Genomic DNA, 14,777 nt, shown 5'->3' on the forward strand with positions numbered 1-14,777 from the left:
TTTTTTTTTTAATGACTTCCTTCTTTTTCCACGACTTCTTGGAGCTTGACCAAAGTGAAACCATTCCAGCAGGTGTTCCAGAGAAACTCCTCCCTTCCCATGAGATACACACACACAGTTTTGGGGAGGAGACAAAACATCATGTCATGAATGAAGCACCAGTTCCTTGATCAAAATATCCCAAAGCGATGAGATTTACAGTTTTCACACACATTTACCTCCTGTGCCCCTGGGGATTCTCTTCTTTTTGCACTCAAATGGACAAATCTGGCCAGAGCATCAACTTTTACATCTTGGGGAGAAATGCCAGTTGAAGTAAGAATAATCACAAGGTGCAGCTCTAAAAACAGCTACCCCAAACCAGGGAGGAGAGAAACACAGACAGGSCCCATRAATCTCCCTGCATGTTYCCTGTGAGGGCAGAGGAATTGGAAKCATCTGAAGGTGGAACTTTTGGGAAAGGGACATTCCTAAGTGAAGTAGGGAACTTTTCTCTCAACAAAAAGATTGAGATTATCACACTACTAATACCAAGGCTTCTCAAGATAAAATTTTCCCTGCTTAGACAAGGATAAAATAATTTAAAAACTTCCCCTGAAATGCTACAAAGTCAAATCCAGCATGGTTGACACAGGTTAAAAAAGTGATGCTTATTTAAAGCATGAATGAGAAGGCTTCCTTAAAAACTTWATTTAAATTATAAATTAGAAGGTTTCCTAGGAAAATGCTCTGAGCATCACAGAACATTCAGGCAGGTCAGAGGCAAAGGCTCCAAGAGCCAAGCAGGACAGAGCAGAGAGGGAGTAAAGCTACTCAGAGTAATGGATAACTGTTTAATCTATGGGAAGCTTCTTGTGAAAGTGAATTATAAAAAATTTATCAATTTTCACCCATAAATATCAAATTCTTTGTAGAAATTACCTCTCRTGCTACATTCTAAAATCTGCATTTTTAACTTAAAGCCAGACTCCCAAGAAATGCAGTTACTTCTGGGGACAGTCAAGGCAGACACAGCAGTGACTGATTCAGGCAATTGAAAACTCTCTTATCACAGCCTCCATCAGGCTGCAAAGGGCAGGAATCAGCCAGGGAAGCAGCTGAAACAAAAAATTAAAACTTTCCCAAAACAATTTAAGTTCATCACTTAAAAGCCTTCACCAGTCTGTCTTCCCATGCCAGTAACAACCAAAATGTTTTCCTAAAATATTCCAGTCAAGAGAGCCACAAAAGTAAATCCTGTTGCAGACTCTCTGGTTTTGGTCATGCTACTATGCTGTGGTAATGTAAAAATGAAATCAAAATTTAAAGATAGATAAAGAGGAGCATGGAAAATTAAATAAAAGCAGAAGGAATAAGAGAACAAGCTCTTCCCTAAGAGGAGCAAGAGCAGGATTACAGCACATCCTCAGGTGTCTGCAGAACCTCTGCTGAAAAAAAACACAGCACAGACCTTCCCCCCTCTGCTTTCTCCTGGAGTTTTCCTTTTTTCCAGCTCATTTTTTATTGGGGTAACTGCTTGTTCCTCCTGCACCACTGTCCTCACAAACATTCATCCAGGCAGTGAAAAAACAATTAAAGAGTGACTACAGATATCAAATAATTCCATGGGAACAAAGAGACAAAAGAAAATGGGAAGAACAGACAAGCAACAACTTTAAACCATTTGACATTTAAGAAAATAAGAAACAGAGTAAGGAATAGAGTGTATTTATATTTTAAAATGCTGCCTGATCCTTAGTTACATATGCTATTAGAGCCCTGCTATATTAAATTACCATTTGTAATTTGAGCCAGTGCATTAATGTCTTTTCAGGTGGCTGCTGGAGGAGCAGGACAGTTATCACTGCTTTACCAAGGGACATCATGTGCTCTGCAATTATGTCTGATCTTGTAATAGGGAAATTTAAAATCTGTAAAGTCAAACTTTACAACCTTCAACTGTAAAATCCCCACCACACGTTTAATGGGGAGAATTACCCTCGTGAAGTCGCTTTTCATATCCCCTTGTGCTCCTCTTTGAAAAATGATTGAACTCTCATTTCATACCTTTACAAACTCCAAGTAGTCTGTGTTTGTTCTCTCTCCACCAAGTCTCACAGGAACCAATATAATTACAGCTTTTGTGCCTGCTTTCCCAGAATCCATAAAAGAGCACTGTCTGTCAATAACATCTGAGCTGTAGACTGAAAGGAGAGACACAGAAATATCAAAATTTCAAATATAACCTCTAGTTTTTAGAGACACACCTACAATGAGGCAAACTAAAAAACTGCAGCCCTTCCAAATGTTCCTGTGCTTCCAAAACACAGCCCCAGGAGACTCAGGACCAGTGCTGTGTCCCCTCAATCCCAGCAATATTTTGTGGAATGCTAATTGCTGCTGCTGAGTTGCAATGCCAAGGAAATGCAGAAGGGGTAGGTTRGGAGAAAGCCAATGAATATTTATTGCTGCATATAAACTTCTGACAGGAATAATTAAAACTTGAAAGCCTCCAACTAACAGAAACATCTACGTGTAAAAGGAAAAGAGGCAATAATTGATTTGCTGATTTGGAAYTCCACCATAAAACTCCAAGCAAGCAATGGACAAAGAGAATCTCCACATATCAAGAACCCCTTTGTCTGCATATTCTCTATTTTGTGGATCCATTTTATAGGGATTTTTTTCCCTTTAAAGCTCTATTGTTAAGTGCTAACTGAAAGGCATAAAAAGAATCTAAAATGTTTGCAAAAATCTAYAAAATCATATTTACCTGTACAATCCTGAGCAACATACACTGTTACTCCTTGCAGCTCAGGGTCTCTKGCTTCTTCAACAGCTTTTCTAAGTACAAACACAAAATTACTTAATTTACCTTCCATTAAAAAATATTAACAGTAAATAAGCAAATTATTTTGGGTTTTTAGAAACAGGTTGATTTTAATTGTTTGTTATAAGGGGTTTTTTGTTTGTTTGGGTTTTTTGGGGAGGGGTTGTTTTGTTTAATCCAAGACACCTTCCCTTCCTGATAAAAGGTGGTGGGGTCAGGGGTTTTTAWTTGTTTTCAAACACTGGACACCAAGATCCAACCTATATGGCAACATGTTTCTCCCAAGCCAAGATGACAATGCCTGGTTATTKAGAAGAAAAAATGAAAACCACAAAAAAAGGCCTCAAATCCCACATCAACTTACAATTCAATACACACTCACTACTTTATTTCTTTCTGTTCATAACAATTTTCTGGTATATTGATGATAAAGGCTAAGTTTGCTGACAAAAATACTATTTGCAACTCATTAGATCTTTTTATTTTACCTCTGTTTGTACAAAAGCCACAAAAATAGCACCTGGAAATAAAAAGCTGCAAGGTTTCACCAAAAGTTTGAAAAATATAGTTACAATATTGGACTCTCCTCAGAAAAACTGAGAGTAACAGACCTAAAATGTAAAAAGAAAATCTATGTTGCTGGTCAGAACCATGGTCATCAATCAGGGACTGCATTTGTAAAGCAATGAAACTGTTCAAAATAGAGGATTTGCCTTTGAGTTCCACACAGAGCTGCATTAAATGGTCACTATCCCTTTATTTCCCACTATATTTTGAGGAAGAGTTTAATACAGTCATTCCCAAGTTATGAGGGAGCTGTACATTGTTAGTGCTGCTGTAAGAGAGAAARATCCAGGAAAGGAAACCTTTGCAGGGTTGCAAATCACCACTGGGGTTGTGGTAATTCTGCACCAAATCCCCGCTGCTCCCATCAGGGAGACAAATAATTTAACAGATAATTTATGAGAGTAAGCAAAAAATTGTGACAGCTTCCATCATCAGAAAAAAGTAGAATAAACCACATTAATAATGCTAAACTCCTGCATCCCTGTTTGCATGTGCATGGATGTACACCTGATTATTTCAATACAGCTGCATTTCAGATTAATACATCATTTGCACTAAATATCAAATTCTTCTATTTATGTGTATAAAAAAATATATAAATGCAGGAACTTTGGCTTCTGCTGCTTGAAGGATTTATCAGTGATTCACTTCATAGGTAACCAGGAATCTACTAAGAAAATAAGCACATAAGACTACAAAAAAAAAACCCCAAAAATTTAAAGAATTGGATATCAAGGCTCACAGTATGGAGAAATTTGACTTTCGACTTTTTTTTTTAACCACGCTGAATGTCACAGACCCTTTACTTTTACTGGGGTATAATTATAATATTAATAGTCCCATACATTTACAGTTTCACAAGAATTTGATGTGTGCAAAGAAATGCTGAAAACATCAATTTTAGCTCTGACATTTCATTACACTATCAGTACATTACAGCCCCCAGGTTACAGTATAAAAAAAAAAATCTCTAATGTTATGCATGTTCCAAGGTTGAAAGAGTGGTTAGTTTTTAGAACATTTCATTAAATGCAGCTCCACTTAAAAGCTTTGGGAGAGATACTTGGGATTCTACAAGTAAACAGGAATGTTGTGGTTTTTTCCTGAAATGASACTGACAAAAGCTCAGCATTCAGTTCCTGCACCTGCTGCCATTTCCCTTTCTGCCTGTGGAAAAGCTCTGGAATTGCTCCTGATACGGGTGTTTTACAAAGCCAATAATGAACAGTTTGCTGCTCAATTAGGCTGAAGTGATCTCAGGACACTCAGAAATGCTTCTCTGTGATGTAACAAAGGAAAGGAACAGTGAATTAAGGTGTTTTACCTCAAAATGTGCGCGACCACGGCGGGCCCGTACCAATCCCCCGCGATCTTCCCGGATTTCTTCCCGTATTCTATCAGCTGGTGCAGCCCAAAGGCTGCCASAGGGGAGTCACCAAACCAGGAGATGATTTTCCTGTGATAAACTTCATTCCTCATCTCGGTGACATCCCAGTTCCTCCTGGCTGGGCCCCGCTGGGGACGGGGCAGGATTTTGGGGTCCCTCTCTGCTGTGAGTGACGCCTCGAAGGAGGCTGTGAGCTTCCTCACCGTGTTGCTGGTCCAGGACTCTGAGTCTGAGCTGTCCATGTCCAAAGCTTCTGGCCACACCCAGGCTGCAGAACGAGGGCAAAAGCCATATTAGCATTAATATTTATTGACTTCATGGCATAAGAAGCAAAGCATTTCCCTTTGTCCCCCACACTCCTTAAAGCAATAATGTGTATTTTACATGTCGCTGTTCACAGGTGAACAAAGAAATCCAGTAGAGAAGGATTTGCTTTGATTGACCATCCCAGTCACSAGAATAAACAAAATATACCTGATTATAGGTTAGAACTCTCTCACACATTAAATACATGAACCTTATTCACTGCTATCCAAAAACCTTTCATCCATGTCAAACTACAAGTTTCAAAAGCTGTTAATTCTTCTCAATTTTCAGTTATTAAAAAACCAAGCAGACCTGAGGAATTATTGATGTAAAAGCAAACCCTTCTTCCTGGCAAAATGTCAAAGCAGATCATCAGAAAACCAGGCAGGATTTCTTTATTCACWAAATTCATTAGTTCTTTTAGATTACAAGGCAAACACATTTGAATGTCATTCAGCACAGTATCTTCAGRCTGCTTTTCCAGCTGAAGGTTTCCCTGCAAATGATTCATCCCACACAGCATTTCTCTACAGGAATATGGGGTTCAGCAGATCCAGGGAAGATCCTGGAATTCTCCACAATTCCAACAATTACTTGAACACAGACCCAGCCTGTGTAAGCTCAGTGTAACATCCCTATAGGCCCTGCTGTTCTGGACTCAGCTTCACCTGTTTCAAGCACAGGCATTTCAAAGTAAAGCTTAATATTTAAAATCAAAACTCAATATTTAAAATCAAAACTCAATATTTAAAATCAAAACTTATTCACATCATTCAGCAATAACTGGAACATTCCATGGCAGTGGAAATGGAAATATCTCAGCTAGAAACTTCAGGCAAGTTTTGCTTCCTAACAGAAACATCACCATTAAACGAGACTGAAAACATCTCTGGGAAAAGGGTAAACAGCCATGAAAAACTTCCTGTAAACACCTGAATATGTKTCCAAAGCTGCCCAGACCTCATAAAAAGACTTTCAAAAGATAATTCACCAGCTGTCAGAAGGCCAGGTGAGGAGCAAAGTAGTCCAGAAAGACCATYCATACTCCATCTTTCYGTGGATTTGGATTGCCACAGAAACAAAAGCACTCTGGAATCACCCCATCGCTTTCCAAATGAGGATGCAAGGGAGACATGCAAGGAATTCTTTGGAACCATGGATTTTAAAGATAGAAACCTGGGGCATTTTTGTTTGGGGTTACTTTCAAACGAGCCATTACACACTCCTGCTCACAGGGAGTCTTCTGGGCAGGTCTTGAATTTCTTTTAAATGTACATATAACATAAGTGTTATTTAAGGGATTTGTGTTCTCAGCAGAAGTATTTCCACATTTTTTGCTACCTGCAATCAGTTGAAAAGAATWATGAATGTTTTTTCAGTTAAATATCTTCAGCCAAAGGAACATTCCATGAGCCAATCCCACAGCTCAGCCCTGATGCTGCTGGGAACAGAGACTTTGTGGTGCAGCTGGGTTGGGACCTTGTTCCCAGCTTACATCAGAGCTGCAMAGCAAGGGCAAAGCATTATCAAAACAGGCTTTCAGAAAATCTTCTGCTAAAGTATCACTGGGATCCCACAAATGGYTGAGGAAACAATGCACTGTGTTCTCTGGAACCCCCCCAAGTGTCTTGGGTCATTCTGACAGCAAGCAATGGCTGATTGTTATGAAAGGGATTGGGGAGGGGTTGGAAACAAAAGGTGTTTAACTSTGAGAACCTAAAATACCTCTCTGCAGGACATGGCTCAGCCTGGAAGAATGAGAAGGACATGGACACTTCATCTGTGACAGCAGAAAGTGTCCCACAACTCCTAAAGCTGCTTCTTCAACTGCCAGGGACTGAGGGAGGGCTTCCAGACAAGACAATGGGAAGGAAAAAAGGGAAATTCCTCTCTAAGTACACGGGGGAAGGGAAGAAATGACACAGTGAACATTTCTGCATGGAGAATGATGTATTGAAGTTAGATTAGAATCCTTCTAGGAACTCAATATATTAACACCAGAGGAAATTCAATAACGGACAACTTTAAAACTGATAAAAGAACATCACTTCTGCCATAGCCCACAGCTATGGGCTCTGGAGCTCATCTGCACATCTTGAGCTCAGGAAACAATCAAATTTCAAGAGGAATTTCAATCAAATTTCACATCCATGTGCATGGATGAGAATACCCACRTAGGGGGATCAATAAGTGATATTTAAGGGATTTGTGTTCTCAGCAGAAGTATTCACACATTTTTTGCTATCTGCACTTTTGTGATGTTTTAACTCAGAGTTAGATACTGGAAACTCCACAGAAGTTTGCTTGGGCACACTTTGGCTCTCAGAAATGGCASAGCAGGACAGCTCCATCACTCATGCAATGGGACAATTCCAACAGTAATGAGGAGTCCACAACCAAAAMCAGCTAGCACTGCAGATCTGGGATAAAAAAAGGCCATTTTGGAATCTACAGAATGTCTGTGCTAGTGTCAAACACAGAAATCTTCTCTCATAACTCACCTCTCCCAAGGAAATGAAGCATCAGCCCCTGAGCCAGCAGCATCTGCCCCGTTCTCAGCGTGCAGCCCCAGCCACAGTCTGTGGTTAAAGCAGAGCCCTTGATCTGAGGGAATTCCTCTCTGTACGTCAGCCAGATCCTGGAAATGAAATCTTTGCGAAACTCCTCAACGTTCCCCGAAATCTCGGTGTTGATTTTATCAAAAYTGGACCCATCTGTAGAGAGTTCACCAGATTCTGGAAGGCAAACAACAGTTTAAATTTTAATTTGTTATGGCGTTTCTGTTATTAGAAAGTAAGCAGCAAACACACAATCTAATAGAAAAACAGGGCAAATTTACAGAAATTCACAATTGCTTCAAATACAACAAAGGCAAMTTGGAAGGCAAACATAATAGAAATGTGCCAGATGGAAAAAAAAAATCAAAAGAGCAATGCAGACATCATTGTGCCAGGGGGATCACTGACCTGCAAGTAAGTGCTTAATTCACCCAACTGTAAATGGTCAAATAGAGATAGAGGCTTAAAAAAACTGCACAYTGGAAAGTGATAACAAAGGTGTTGGTGTAGTGACCCTGATCAGGTATTGTYACTTATTTCCAGTTTTTAGAAAGAAAATCTCCAATTGATGGTAAATGAAGAGCAAATCACAACAGGAATATTTACAGAAAGAACAAGGTTTTGGTGTAAAATCTGAATAAAGSAGGTCAGGATGGGTTGCATTAGTGRTGGACATTTAAATGATATTTTCCAAGCTTTTCATATTTACATTTTGAATTWGATAATTGTTAATGCCAGTCTTTCTGGAAGATTAAAAATATCTCCACAGAGCTCCTRCTGAGGAAGACTGGAATGAGTGAAGTGCTCTGTACTCACCCTCAGTTTTGAAGTGGTAACATTTTCCCAGCAGAAAGACTGGAGAGTTTCTGCTGAAGTAAGTTTTTGTTTTCAACACCCAACCTAGAACAGATGCAAAACAAATACAAATTTGTGCCTGAAGTATTCCAAAAGGAAATGCTAACAGGATCTGGTTAAGCCAAAGATAACTCTTGAAAGGGGAATAAATAAAAAAGCATTGAAATTGAGTTTTAGTCTCATTAAAAAATCCCATCTAGGGTACAATGGCTGCTATTCCCTTTCAACCATGTGACAGCCTTGAAGAAAACAGAAAAAAGAKGATCTTTTCATCTTGCCAGACATCTCCAAAGCTCAGTTATGAGAATTAACAAAATTTATCAGAAAGCTGATGGCAAACCTGAGCAATCTCGGTCCAAAAGGGTAAGCAGAAAAATCAARGACAGATTAGTAAAGGGCACATTCAAAAATCTGGTTGCTCACAAATTAGTGATGTTCAGCTGTGGAAAAAAATGTTCCTCAAGGGTGTGAAGTAGATTCTTCAGTGGAGTTTGTATCTCACACACCATCCAWTTTTTTTTCTTAAAAATACATTTAAAAACAAAAAACTTTTGTGCAAATGATTCCATACAATTCTGCACAAAAGTCTATGCAAATCTAGTATCATTTACATAACATATTTACTGCTTCCAAAATAAGTCATTTAAAATGAAATTATGCAAGATTTGTCTGAAAAAGAAAAGAAAAGCTAAAGAAGCTTTTTAGTGGGGATGATTTATAATATCAAAGAAAAATTGTTTCAAGGGCTATACTGCATTTTTAGTATTAATTATGTTATGATTCCATTCATGTCAACAAGAAACATTCCTTTTAATGAGATCTCACCACAYTCTGTTCCACTTACTGTATTTCATGTTGTGCCATGCAGACATAAACTTTGATTTGATCTTTTCTACTTCATCTGTCCCTGTGGCCTCCATATTCAAATCCTAGAGAAAAAGCCATCTCTGTCTCGTAAGGCTTTCAGTTCTGCTACTGCAAAAACAAAAATGTAAACACTCAGCATCCCCCACTCAGGTATTTAAGCCTGACAAGGCCAGAAACATCAATAAACTCACAGAACCCTCCACAACCAGGCACTGAGAAGCAATCCTGCGTCCCATGAATAAGTAATAAAATAATTTAATTCCAAATATACACCAATAAAAGCACTACACAAAGCTGAATAAAATGTAATGTTCTCCTGCAGTTCTCCCTTGCAGCACAAAGTGCTCTAGAGCACAAAAGCTGTGCAGGCACACGAGCACACTCGTTTTATCAGCAGTGCGATGAAGAGCTGTGATGCACCTCACTCATGGAATAGGAAAAATGCTGCTCTTTCTGCTGAAGAGAATGCAAAAAGCACTTTTTGTGTTAAAATCCACCACAGCACAGGCTCATTTTGCAAAAACTTCTCATAAATATTCTAAAGAAATGCATCTTTACTGGCTCTTTCTGCATTGCAAGATAAGGCAGATTTCACCTTAAAASCCACCTAAACTGGCAATAACACAGAAAAATAATTCCCTCAATCCCTATTCCTAAGAAATCTGGGAAAATGGGACAGAACCCCCTCAATAGCCCAACTGCCCCATCTGTAACAGGAAGCTTCCTATTAATTAATAAAATCTCCTCCACCACATGTGTTCTGTCAGTGGTTCACCTTAAAATATGTGACACAGAAAGTTTTCTTGATGATAGTTGGTGGCCCAAACCCTTGCACAGACAAATAAAAATTTAGAGCTCCTGCTTCAACAGCAGCTCTTGAGGAACATCAAAAGYTGATCAACATTGGGATATCATTGCAACCTTCACTGATTTTTTTTATCTAAGTTCAGATAGATGATTTTTATCTAAGCTGATGATGTGAGCAGCAGTGAACTTCCTCATTTAATTAACAAACCTGGGCCAGGAGAAAAACTCCTTGCTTTAAAAAGAGTACCTAGAACTGTATTTACCTTTCCATGTGCTATTCTCCACGGAGCTGGGATCAAAAGCAGGACAAAGACTAAACTGTGTCACTTTTCTCCACTGGGAGCATGTTTTAAGTAAACCCTAATCACTGACAGTGTAATTAAGGAGAGGGTGAAGATGTCAGGGTGACAMTATGCTCTGAGCCTGAGAGGACTCACAGAGATTCACTGTTTTGGGGATCTGCAATCTGCTGCCCAAACCATCCCTAGCCAATTTTCCAACTATTCCATCATATTATTTCATAAAAATCTGCTTTTTTACAGGAATAAGAACCAATGCCAGCTCACCAACATGGCAGAAGACTGACTTTTTTTCTAGTGCAAATAATAAGTGTCTGCATCCTTGCTATGATTAGCCTTGTGTTAAGCTGGGGAAAAAAGGAGAATTTCAAGCTGGGTTTTAACTTCCTGCCTTTTTTCCTCTTTTTTCTTCAGGGAAAAAAAAAAAAAAGGAAAGCCTGATTGTATCACCAGCTGTAGACAGCAAAGCTGGTAAGATGAACTTCTGCAGGAGGTGTGTTTGGTCCTGTCYTCCCTCACACAATCCATCAGCAACAACCATTTATACAGACACCACTGATTGCCTTAAAAACCAATTCCTATAAAAGCTTCCTCTGGCTAAAATTAGAAATGAAACAAACTCCACAATTCTGAAAGGGAATGAAGACAAAATTATGTAAATGAGAAAGAAGCTCATTTTCCTCGCAAAGACAATGGTCATCACAGCACATTTATCTTTCCTGCAGGTACATTTCTTCCCTGGCATTATGCTAAAGATGCAAAAAAGGTTTCCAAGAATGCTGACACAAACCAGGTATAATTTTTCTACTGGGAAAACACAGGTTCTGCCCATCAGTGCAAGAAGACACAGTAAGAGTTCCCTGGAATTAATGGAACAGCACCAGGAGAAGGTCCCAGGGAATACAAATTCAAGCCCAATGGGTTTTAACATCAAACTAGCAAATCTAAACCGAACGGTTTCATCCCGAAGTTGGCTCATTTAAGAAGTTCTCTAGATACACATCACGAGGGTGATTTCCCTCAGGGAGCAACAGGACACGGCTGGAATTGAAAGCCGAAGGAAAAACACCCCAAACCCCCCAAAAACACCGTTTGTTTGCATCAAAAGCAGAAAAGCAACGCAAGCCGCCGGTGAGACTGCAGCGGAAAGGATGAATGAAGCCTCAATGGGATAATTACGAGATAAATTATCTCTTATAAAGATCTCTTTGGTTTTCACTTGTACCTTGAAGGAGCCCGGCRCGGCAGCGGCGACAGTCGGCGAAACCCACACGGAAAAACGACAGCGAGCAGCGGCCGGAGGTCATTTTTAAGGAGCTGCAAACACATACGAGAACAGTTACAAACGATACTTTAAAGGCGGGTCGGTAAAAACCACAGATTATTCCTTAATCCTGCAGCGAGGACGGAACGTTCCGCTCGGGCAGGATTCGCAGCCAAGCAGCAGGAGCCCACACGCACCGCGGGGGAAGGAGCTCGGCGGCTCCCGGCCCCACAGGACACGGCCTCGGGCGAGCCGCCGCCGCGGAGAGCCCGTCCCACCGCCCCCGACCGCCGCTCACCCTCACGGAGCCGCTTCCGCCATGCCCGGGGCCGCCCGGGCTCCGCGCGGCCTCCCGGCGCTGCTCCGGCCGCGGCGCAGCGGCGCGCGAACTACAACTCCCGGCAGGCAGCGCGGCGGGGGCGCGGCGGGACGGGCGGCGGGTGCGCGCGGGGCACTCTGGGAGGTGTAGTTCAGCAGGAGCGCGGTTGGGAGGCGGGAGGGAGGAAGAGGCCAGACGGGCTGGAAGCGAAATCCCGGCAAGAGGAGCGGGAAGCCCAGCCCCTCACGGCGTCTGCAGCTATCCTTTAACAGCGTCTTTTTCCTTGTATTTTTTGGGGGGCGGTTGTTTTGATTTTTTTTTTTGTGGTCTTGTTTGGGATTTTTTTGGGTGCGGTTTCCCTTTTTGTGTGGTTTCCCTTTCTTCTGGTATAGGTGTTTTTTTTTTTGTTGGGTTTTTTGTTCGTTTGATTTTGGTTCTGTTTTTTAATTCTGTGTCTTGTNACTCCTCCACAGCAAAATGCCTCCAAAAGCTCCAAATTTCCTGAAGGATTTAAATTTTCAGCCTGAAGACCCAGCTGATTGTGCTCCGATTCGACTCCGCTTTATTTCCTCTCTAAAAGTCCATCAGAGCCATTGCATCTCCTCTTACTTCCTGAGGGATTTTTTTTTTTTTTTTTGGGGGGGGGGAGTTTAAAAGTATTTTGTAAAGTAGGTTCTTCATTAATCTGTTTGTCTTAAGCTGCTTAAAAATACTCATTGGCTGTATCGGGAGCCAAGGGCTTTAAARAAAAAAAAAGTGCAGGATTTGTGGAGGATTGAGTTGAATTTCTCAACYGTCTGGAACTGGCATTAGTGCTCAACATTCTAAGAAGGGTGATACTCCTGCTTTCCCTRGTACTCACCAGCCCAATTTTGGGTTCATGAAACAAAGTCATGTGGGGTTTTTTTCCATTTTGTGATTTTACTGCCTTCTGCTGGTCAGAGATGATCAGACTGAGCTCAATTTTTTATCATCAGCACATGATYTAAAATTCAGCTTCAGTGCAAATGTCAACAATAGATGCTTTGTTTATTTCCTGGTGGGTTTTGTTCCTGCAATCTCGTGGATATATTTCACATAGTAGGGCTGATCAGTAAAGAGGATTGTTGGTTTTAACATGCAGACTACATCTTGTTCCAGAAGTCTGGCTGTTGGCTTGAAGTGGGGATGTAGCAGATCACCTTTCTAATCCTTCCCTGCCTTTCAGCTCCTTGCTTGCCCTTTGCTTCCAAGAGAAAGATAAAAGATTTAAAAATAAAAACACTGTTGCTGTTTGTATAAACTCATGGCACTGTGGCCTCTTGATAGTGGGAGATCTGTCAGTGCAGAAAGAAAGGGRCCTCCTGCTTCCAGAATTTCATGATCTGGTTTAGGAATAATCGTTGTTTAAAGTTTTATCTTTGCTTTTATTCCCYGAGACAGAGATGGATGTGCTTGTCTGTCTGTGTAGGGGCTGCAAGGTGGAGAGCTGAGGAGCTGGCAGGGCTTGGATCTGCCTAAATGTTGAACAGAGAATTATCCACCTGATCAGAGGAAAATGTCTGTTCCCCTGCCTGGAATTATTTGCCTGCACTTTCCTGCTCTCAAATTTAATAACCATGCCCTGAATTGATAGGCCACACAAGGTGCCATCTGGATAGACACTGTAAATCCCCTGGGCAGGCAGGTTATGAGTGGGAAGATATTTCTTTTCTGCTTTTTTTTTTTTTTCATGGAGAACAAAGCTTTGATTGCCAGATAATCACTCAGGCAACCATAAATAACTGTAAAAGAGTTTTCTTCACATCCACCAGTTCCTATTTCTGTAGGAAAGGTTTGCACAGGGAGTGGGAGAGAACTGAGTTCAACAAACTTACACCAAATGGCACAGAGTTCACACTTTTGACATTTTAATGGCATAAAGCCATTTTTAGCTCCATTTGAATGTAGTTAGGAAATGTTTATAGTCTGTGTTCATGGAAAATATAATTTCTTCCTGGTTTTTTTTTTTTTAATAGGTAAACCAGGTGGGGGGTAACATCAAGTGGCAACAGCAAGACTGAAAATTCGAGGAGATACTCTCTTGATTAATGAAGATACAAAACATTTATCCACTGCAGAATGGTAAGAGAGCACTGGGCAGTGGGGAATGAATCTCCTGTTCCTATCTCTGCCACTGGCCTGCTCGATCTGGAAATCATCTGAGCATCATCTAYAATTTACCACAGATTTAGAAAAGCTCATTAAGCATTTGGCCAAATGTGCTGTCCCAAACCSTGTTGTGTGAACTGATCAGACTTTGGGTCAAGGAGCTCGAGAGAAGGGAATTTTTCCTCGTTTATTTTTAGTTTCATTTCCTAGGGAAGTAAGCCAACTGTGATCTGTTTCCCTCTGGGAAGCTTTGAATCCGCTCTGCAATTCAAGTTTGSAGAGCCACAGAGTTGTTAAATACCTCCAGTTTTTGTGGGAGTAGCTGCTCAGGTAAAAAAGAGACTCTAGAATAGGAAAAGGGGAAAACATGGGAATTCAGGCTGTTAATTTGTGCGTCCTTTCAAGCAGCAGTGAGGGTGAGGAGCTGGATTGCTCTGACATGGTTGTGATCCCCAAATGAGCCAACAAATTTCTGCTTGTTCCACTCAGTCCTTCCAAACCCAGATTTCCTTCCTGTATCCCAGGATTAGGAAAAGAAAGAGGAGGCTTCAGTAGGATACTGGGAAGAGTCTGTGCCCGGGCTCCCCTTAATGTAAGATTTTAGTTATG

At 40.8% G+C, this 14,777-nt stretch overlaps 1 protein-coding gene across 2 annotated transcripts in view; it reads right to left on the reverse strand.

Annotated features, from left to right (window-relative positions):
• ATG4C (autophagy related 4C cysteine peptidase) overlaps positions 1-12,096 on the reverse strand; it is an 18,521-nt gene extending 6,425 nt beyond the window's left edge. Inside the window, exons 1-8 of one of the 2 annotated variants that reach the window (XM_057370386.1) lie at positions 12,018-12,096; positions 11,681-11,772; positions 9,327-9,457; positions 8,444-8,527; positions 7,571-7,804; positions 4,701-5,031; positions 2,753-2,823; positions 2,047-2,183 (exon numbers count right to left, since the gene is read on the reverse strand). In XM_057370386.1, the coding sequence (XP_057226369.1) occupies positions 2,047-2,183; positions 2,753-2,823; positions 4,701-5,031; positions 7,571-7,804; positions 8,444-8,527; positions 9,327-9,402 (933 nt within the window). In that variant the 5' untranslated portion in view covers positions 9,403-9,457; positions 11,681-11,772; positions 12,018-12,096. Of the gene's footprint in view, positions 1-2,046; positions 2,184-2,752; positions 2,824-4,700; positions 5,032-7,570; positions 7,805-8,443; positions 8,528-9,326; positions 9,458-11,680; positions 11,773-11,916; positions 11,982-12,017 lie in introns of those variants that run through there. The other variant, XM_057370387.1, reaches the window with a different exon arrangement.
• Between the last annotated feature and the right edge of the window lie 2,681 nt (positions 12,097-14,777).

This window comes from Malurus melanocephalus, unplaced genomic scaffold, assembly GCF_030028575.1.
Source record: "Malurus melanocephalus ecotype Western Australia unplaced genomic scaffold, MMel_1.1 scaffold_125, whole genome shotgun sequence".
Classification (NCBI taxonomy): Eukaryota; Metazoa; Chordata; class Aves; order Passeriformes; family Maluridae; genus Malurus; species Malurus melanocephalus.